Raw genomic sequence first — 8,437 nt, 5'->3', positions numbered from 1 at the left:
TTCAAGGAGTATTTACTGGGTACATAACAGACAGAGCATCCTGCAAAAGCCACAGGTCAGATTGATCAAAACTTTCAAAACAAAACTGTGAATACGAATATTGACAAATGTTATCCACTCCTAAGTACATGCAGCAAACGAAGATACAGGGCTAGGATCCGATGAGCTGCCATTTCCAGGACATTCTGTTATTCCATAAAAAATAAATGTACCTGTTGGATCAGAACTAGAATTCCCTCTAAGGAGGAAAAGCTGAAGAAAATAGTTGCTATGGAAAAAGATCTCGTGTGGTGTCTTAAGACTAGATGGCTCCCAGCAATTATTTTTTACAACCACACACACACACACACACAACACCATCTCTTCTCTCCAAATGCAGCGCAATAATTCTTCTGTTTATAACTGTGGGCCAGTGTCTGAAATTGATGACCACTGAGAGGTGGTATATCACAATAAGAGTGAGCATCTAGAAATTTCTGACAGCTGCTTATGTGTCTTGCTCTTCTGCAGACAGATCAGCACTTTCCAGTTGTAAAAAAATGATTAGGTTCACAGAAAACCAGAGTTAAAGTTTGAAAATCAAGCTGCCTTGTGTTTTACTGAGACCATACAGCATGATGTTGGAAAATCCTGATGTGTGCTTACATGCCACGACCACAGGCCTCTTTCACTCCCAGGTAGCTATTAGCAAACCTGGCCTGGTCGTCACATCTGAGGTGATGACAACAATGGGCTCCCTTCCTTCGTCTTCCGCACAAAGGTTCTCAAGAATATATACTCTAACTTTAAAAATGGAACATTTTTATCTATTTATTACTTGCTTAGACCGGGACTCACTTCTGGCCACGTTAGTCACGACACACGAGAACAGATTTTCAGACTCTAGCAGTATGAATGGTGTCCCCAAAACTGGTAGTACATCCAGATCTCAATACTTTCAGAGGTCTGTAAACAGGGGAGGAAGATAGTGTCTGTGCTACAAATGCATGCGTTGTGTGAACATGAATTTTAACTGATAATTCAGTATGGGTAGAAGTACCTGCAAGGATGAGAGGAAACAAAACAATGGAGGAGTGAATGACAAGTACTAAAAAAGACTTAGCTTACGAGCCACAAGTCCCTTTGCAGTCCTATGTTCCTCTCCCTGGTTCAGCTACAGCTAAAAAAAAAAAAAAAAAAAAAAAAAGTGATAGCTTTGGTAATACTTGCCCTGAAATCCTCCAGAAATTAACACAGAGAACAGCATGTTGGCCAATGTCACTATCAGGAACTCAGACAGAGGCTTACAGCAGGAACTCCCAGATGAAAGTGTTTTCTGCAGAGTATACTGTTTCTATCTCGGTTACACACCTTAAAGGAAAGACAGTGTCACCGGGGAGTTTCTTCAGTGTAAATCTCATGCCAGATCAAATAAGATTATAACATTTTCCCAAACATATCAGCAGAATGGCACCGCTTTGCTTAATACAGAAATAGAGCAAATACACGTTTTTACATAGACAGTGATTTAGAAAAAGCAAACTGGCAAGAAAATGACGGTAAGATCCTAAACTCGAAAGGAAGTGTCTACATGGTACAAGCAAGAAGAGCCTGCTCTCCCACAGAAACACGCGATCCCTTATCTGAACTCTAGTCTCACCAGTTGCCATTTTTCTGTGTTCTGTCTCCATTTCTTTAGTTATAAAGAATCGCCATCGCTGCAAGCTACTGCATCTATGGCTTTGAATATTACAATTCTGACATTCTAGGGTGGCTCACGAAAACACGTAGAACATGTTGTCATTTGCAATTTCTGTGAACAGCGAGGGAACTGCCATGTCAAAGAGAATCACTCATGGCTCCTTATCCACACGACAGAAGAAGGTGGGCTGTTAAGTTAAAACACACAACCTACAAATTACAGAAGAATTCAAGAGTCTAAGCATAACCCTCTTAAATATACAAGTGATTGCGGCTCCGGTAACTTGCTGAAAATTGAACACATTATTGTTTTTAATGATCATAAAATTTGTGCTGAGTCATTCTTGGCTGCCTGTACCTACATAATTCCTGAAGTTCCAGCATTTTCTTACATAGCCTTCACAATGGCGAGCTTAGACACTGTTATAAAGGCTGTAACTGGAACAATGCTATTTCCCAACTGCAGGCACTCCAAATGGACTCTTTATCTGACCTTATCACTATTTTTTCAACTTTACACAGTAGTGCAGAAAAATAAGGGATGAACCCCTAAGATGACAGCTGTCAAAGCTGACTGCAGAGCGGGAAGGTTATACTTTCAGGTCCCTATAATTATCATTTTACACGAGGTCAGGAAGCAAAAAACTGATTCAAAGTAGGTCACATCTTTACCTAAACACCAATATTGTTCGCCATGTGTATCACATTAACTGCATTCTAAGGCACCTAGACTGGTGCCTTTTACTTCAATATAGTGTATGATTAAAAGCAAAGGTTCATTTCTGGACTATAAAAACAACAACACTGTATTTAGTGCTAGAAAGGTGTGGTGTAACATTTAGAACCACTGGAATTTCCCTAAATCTCTTTTCTTACAAACTGTTTTGAAAACATTGAATTTGGTGTTGCCTTTAGTTATAAGAAATCCTGAAAGTAATATTACCGAATACATCAACCACAATTTATAGTTGAGCAGCATGATTTGTATGCTATTTACTCAAGAATATCATCCATGTCAGAACTATGTCACTGTAGTGTTAGCTTCCTGTAGCAATCTTGTTGCCTTCTAACAGGCCAGTCCAGATGCAAACTCTACCCACCAAATACTGATGTTTAATGGTGATGAACTTAAATCAATTATACTATATTCCAAAGGTAGGCCAGACAAATGAAACAAATCAACTGAGCGGAAATTTATTAATTAGCTAATTAATTCATTCAAATGTACATAAAATAAATATGAAAAAAGCTCTTCTTGAGGCCACCGCCACTTTGTTTCCTTTTGCAAATACAACAGTCATTAGTGATGTGACAAATTCTTCTTGTCTTTTTGAATGGTCACACCAGTGTTTCTCAGTTATAAATACTGATGGCTTACATCATCAGTTGCTCAGTGACAGTCTGTTGACGCCTGCATTCTTGCTTGTACGATCTGAGACACCTTCCCAGAATCTCTCGAGTTCAAAGGTGACTGTGTGTGCAACAGCAGCTATCTTCTCCAAACCAAAGGCAAACATCTACATAGAAGAAATGAGCACAATTTACAGGACTCTTCCCAGGAATCTACCCTCTGACAGCCTGCCAGACTCTGAAAAGTCTATTATTATAATCGGTTGGGATCAGGTAAAAGGCCCATTATAAAATATTTGAAGATGAGAAAAGAATTATCCAGAGCCAGAACACCGCTACAAACTCAACGTCACAGTGTAATCTACTCCAAACACTTCTGTCAAAGGGCAAAACTTTATGGTCAAAATGGAAGTTTACAGAGAGGACAGAGAAAAGTACCCAGAAACAAAAGTCTCAATACACTTCATGGGTATACTACAGAGGCAACCAGGCCATAGGGTATGTTGGGGTTGGAGAAGAAAGCTAGTTACTCTATTAACCACAGTCTTCTGCTAATTACAGTATTCTCCGTGTAGCTTTAAAACATAATGGGAGCCAGACATGGTGCGGCACTCCTGAAATCCACCTCTGGAGACTTGAGGCAGGAGGATCTTGAGTTTGGAGTAGGCCTCCTCATCATATATACAGTCTTTCTCAAAACAAACAAACAAAAATATAGTTTGCATGTTCTAATAAATGATAAATAAATAAATAAATGGGTCAAATTGATTTCTCTGAATTCTAACAACTTTTAAATTTGCTTTTAAATTTAAGAATGGTCAAATAAACCAACAGATTATTTGCTGCTTGAGGCAATTTTTTCTGGAAGTAATCTAAGTCCACCTCTTAGGCCACCATTCCTCTTTCCTTCTTAAACGTTTAAAGACTCTGAACACATTGTAGCAGACTCAACAAGCCTCTCCACTGCCACAGCTGAATCTAAAACACAACCTACCTTTCTAAGGTTGCATTCTGGGAGCACAAATCAAGAGAGCTGTAGAAAGCTGTCGTCATATTACTATAAACAAAACCACAAGCACAGAGTCATTTGTAAATAGCAATTTGTCATCCGGCAAAAGCCAGATCACAGCAATAAAGATAACTGTTGGAAAAAAAACCCTGAGCATGCCAAAGGACTGATCTGACTATTCCTATATGTATCAAATCCAGCTGCAGATACATTTTATAAGAGGAAACAAGACTTCAAGAGCAAAGATAGCTCCTCAAAGATAAGCCACTTCCTGTGTTAAGGAATGATTGCAAGAATGACAACTGACATGAAGGTTTCAGAAAATAAGACTAAAATCATGTTTTTGTGTATTGCATACTATGTGTATTTTAAAATAAAAAATAAATTCTGTGATTTTTTTTCCACTTAGCATACATGTTGCTTTCCACTTGTTAAATATGGATACAATATTCAAGGGGATCAAAATAGATTATCGTCTCAATGTACTAATCCTGAAAATTTTATGCATGACAAAATGTTGTCTAGAAGCTTGTGTCAGGACTTTCAACCAATGGCATAAAATGTGCAAGAAAGCATAAGAGAAACAAAGCCATGGCAGTGTGCCCATCTGAAACTCAGGAGTCATCAATATTTTTTTTATATAAACAAAATCTTCCAGTAGAATTCCTATCAAAACAAGTGGGAGATTAGAGTAATGTTTCCTATTTTGAGTCTACGGTCTGCACTTATATATCACTTCTGAAAAAAAACATATAAATCAAGATTTTGGAGTTATGGGTGTGCCTATGTACTACTGGAGGGAGTCATTTGTAAAACACCACACTGAAACATGAGGCAAAAGGCTATGGAATGGTTGGACGCTGGCTCCACCTATTAACTGGTGAATATATCAAGCAATCAGTTTTACATGGCTTTCTTGATGACAATAACAACCTAAATCCACACTTTAGAAATCCACGTTTGACATCTAAAAAGGGGAATGTGACAGGGCTTCCCCCCCCCCCCAACACATAGTATCTTTGTAAACTATTACTTTGTTTAGGAAACAAAGTATCTTTACGTTGGAGCGATGCCTAAATTTTACACATTAAGGGGATACTTGCTGATCACTACAGAAGACTATCGTGCATCTGAAGCTCTTTCGCCATTTGGTTTTTCAGAGAGCTATTTCTATCCCCTCTTTATTTTGACGGCTCTATAAATCTTACTTTGAAGTAAGAATGATTCCAATATAACCAAAAGGAGAGAAGATGTTTTATCTTCTCACAAAAGAGACCATAACACACACACACACACACACACAGCGCAACACGACACAACTCAAAACTTTAAAAACTGAGCAAATGTAGAAGGAGCAAGTGTCCTTTCAAGGGAATATGTATCATGATCTTAGGGAAGGCACTGGGTTACTTTCACCTAAGTGTTCCTGGAGCAAATGACTTGATTGCTTTGCACTCTAGCTAAATGCTCTGCTGCATAAGATACCATCTCTGATCTCACGCGCGCGCACGCGCGCGCGCACACACACACACACACACACACACACACACACACACCGCCCCCATCACTCCTTCCAGTTTCAGAGGCCCGCTCTGCACAAGCTGGTGTCCATCTCAGCTTTGCTCAGAACCTGACCCCAAGAATAAGTGTCACTACTTAATCCTTTCGAATCTGCAGTTCCTCCCCCATTCCACACTGGAATACAGTGAGGATGGTGGGATCCCTCCAAAGGAGAGAAAGGGCAACCACGTTGTCCCCTTCCTCACCCCGCACAACCCCCGGGCTTCTCCTAGCCAACAACCCAGCGCCATCCCTGTCAGTTGTACACATACATGTCATCCCTGGCAATAAAGACAACCAAATAGCCCGTTACCAAGGGGGTGTTAGGAGCTTGGGGGAAGGGAGCACCGTGAGCTTCCCACCCTAGAGGTGTGCACCAGCAGGGAACCCTTTAAGAGCAATGACAGGTCGGCGGCAGTCAGCCATGGGTGGCAAAGGAGGTCGACAGAGGATCGCCACCGCTCGCTTCGCTCCAGGCCTGCGGGGAAATCCCGGGGCGGCAGCGGGGGCTCCGGTCGTCCCCCGCCTGGCGCTGCCCCCACGCGGCCCGGGTCCCCCCGCCCCCGCGGCGCGCGGCAGCCGGAGCTGGGCTCCCCCCACGCTCTCCCGCTCTCTCGCGAGTCCTGTGCAGGCCCTTCCCGCGGAGGGGGAGGGGGCGCCCAGGGAACTGCTGCAATGGAGCGCCTGGAGCAATGTGCCGGGGCGAGCCAGTCCGCGGCAAGCCACGGCCACATAAAAATGCCCTATTAATTTTTTAAAAGCCATAAATCACCTCCCCTCCCTCTACAAAGAGCAAACCATAAACCCGATCCCATGCAAGCCCGCGAGCAGCCACCCACTTCCTATTTCTGTCACAGCAGCTACACCCTGCCAGCAGTCACCCCCCCGGGCGCCCCCTCCCGCCACCGCCACCCCCGCCACCGCCTCCCAGCCACTCAGCCATTTGCCAACTGCTGCCCCCCGTCCACAAAAATAAATAAATAAAAATAAATAAATAAATAAATGCCCCGATTAGGGCCGGGTGGGCGGTGTGGGGGCAGGGCGCGGCGGAGGAGGGGATCGCCCCTTGCAGGAGATCCTAGAAGGTCCCCGGCGCTAGCGGGAGAGGGACAACCGGAGCGGGGGAGGGGAGGACGGTCGCCTGCGGCACTCGGTGCACCCCGGGCCGCCGCGGCGCTGCGCTTACCTTTCACCACCCTGTCGGTCGTCGACAACTTGGGATCAATCGCCTTGGGCTCGGACATCTCCAGCCACCGGGAGGGGGGGACAGCGACGCGCTGCTCGTCCCGTCCGACTGCACACCCCGACCGCACCGGCGGGCCAGACACTCAGCGCCGCCGCTGCCGCGCTGCAAACCGCTCGGCTGGAGCTCCGGGCTCTGGGCTGGCTCGAAAGTTACTGCCGGCTCCGCGCGTCCCTCCTCCGCCGCCGCCGCCTTCACTCCTCCTCCGCCGCCGCCAGCCCCGCCGCCTCGCTCCGGGCTGCGCGTGTGTGCTGGTTATTTATTTATTTTCTGAGCACGCCTCCCGGTTCTTCTTTTATTCTTGGGGACGGGGCGGGGGATGGGGAGGAGAAGCGCACGCGAGCACCCACCCCGGCACCGACACCGGGCGCCGCGCAATGGAGCCCCCACGCGCGCACACGGTCGGGATTAAGACCGATCACATGGGGAGGGCCGGGGGCGAGGGAGGAGAGGCAGGGCCACGGATGTCAGCGCCGCCAGCCGCGCCTCGGCTTCCCGGTGGTGGAGAGGCGGCTGCCGCTGCGGCCGCCGCTGCTTCCCCACGCCGATTGTCGCCGGGCGCCGCCGGGGCCGCGGCAGCCGTAGACGTCCCGCCGCCGCGCTCGTCCGCGATCCTCCTCTGCCTCGCGGCGCCGCTGCTTCTCCACGCACAGGCAACAACCTCTGAGCTCGGTGGACACAGTCCGGGGCACAACCTCGCCTCCGCCGCCGCGCCGGCCGCCGCCACCACCGCGCCCGCCTCCGCCTCCTCCCCTTCCTCCTCACCGCCCCCGCCTCCAGCGCTCTGGCCACCTCCTCCTCGGGGTCCGCCTCAGGGCCCGCCCCCACGTTGCACCTCGCAAGCTCATTGGCTGAGGCGCGCGTCTCTCATCGCTAAGGCGGTGGTCTGTGTGACCGCCCCGCCCCCTGCTCTGTTTTCTTCGGGGTGCCAGTCAGTCCCGCGGGCCTGCTGCCTTCACCGCCCTGTGACCGCTCAAGTGTCACTGGAGTGGGTAGGGAGGAGGGAGGCTGGGCCAGGAGTAGGGCCCCAGAGGAGCTGGGCTGCTGCGTGCCACCGCGCCCGCCCGCTCCCGATGTCCCGCACACACTCCCGGGTGTGTCGCGGCCGCTGCGAGTGTGTGCACGGCCCGCAGTAGTGAGTTCGGAGACCCAGGAGGGAGGAAGGAGTGCCCGACGCTCCGGGCCGCGGCGCAGCTGCTGTCGCTGCCGCAGCTGTCCAGGGAGGATCGCCAAGGAAGGCGACGAGTAAACAGCTTACCTTAGGGAAGCAGCTCTGCCTGGGCTAGGTGGACGCGGATTACTGCTGGTGGGGTGATTAGTACGCGTGCACAACTTCACGGGAAGAAGCGAAAGTGTGTTTGGGGCGCTGCGGGATTCCTATCCAAGGAGGATGGAAATGGATTGGAGCCTGTGCGACCCTGGTGGCTGTGCTCAGTGACCCTGGATGCCCTAAGAGATAAGAGGAGTCGGAAAGACTCGGGAGAGGTCGCCTTTTCACAGGAGCTAACAGTCACTGGTGGGGATAGGTGACACTAAGTGTCTTCCCGCTCCTTCCAGTCAGTCACTCGGTGCTCAAGATGCATGTAGGGCCTTGG

The 8,437-nt window shown here is 48.0% G+C and overlaps 1 protein-coding gene across 2 annotated transcripts in view; it reads right to left on the bottom strand.

The window, feature by feature from the left end:
* The window catches only part of Ppp3ca (protein phosphatase 3 catalytic subunit alpha), a 275,444-nt gene extending 267,824 nt beyond the window's left edge, over positions 1-7,620 (bottom strand). The window contains exon 1 of one of the 2 annotated variants that reach the window (XM_034499495.2): positions 6,786-7,620. In XM_034499495.2, the coding sequence (XP_034355386.1) occupies positions 6,786-6,843 (58 nt within the window). In that variant the 5' untranslated portion in view covers positions 6,844-7,620. The remainder of the gene's footprint in view (positions 1-6,785) is intronic. The other variant, XM_034499496.2, reaches the window with a different exon arrangement.
* Between the last annotated feature and the right edge of the window lie 817 nt (positions 7,621-8,437).

The sequence above is a fragment of the Arvicanthis niloticus genome, chromosome 4 (assembly GCF_011762505.2).
Source record: "Arvicanthis niloticus isolate mArvNil1 chromosome 4, mArvNil1.pat.X, whole genome shotgun sequence".
In the NCBI taxonomy this organism is placed as follows: domain Eukaryota; kingdom Metazoa; phylum Chordata; class Mammalia; order Rodentia; family Muridae; genus Arvicanthis; species Arvicanthis niloticus.
Note: the sequence above shows the minus strand (reverse complement) of the source record. Positions and strands in the feature narration are given on the sequence as shown.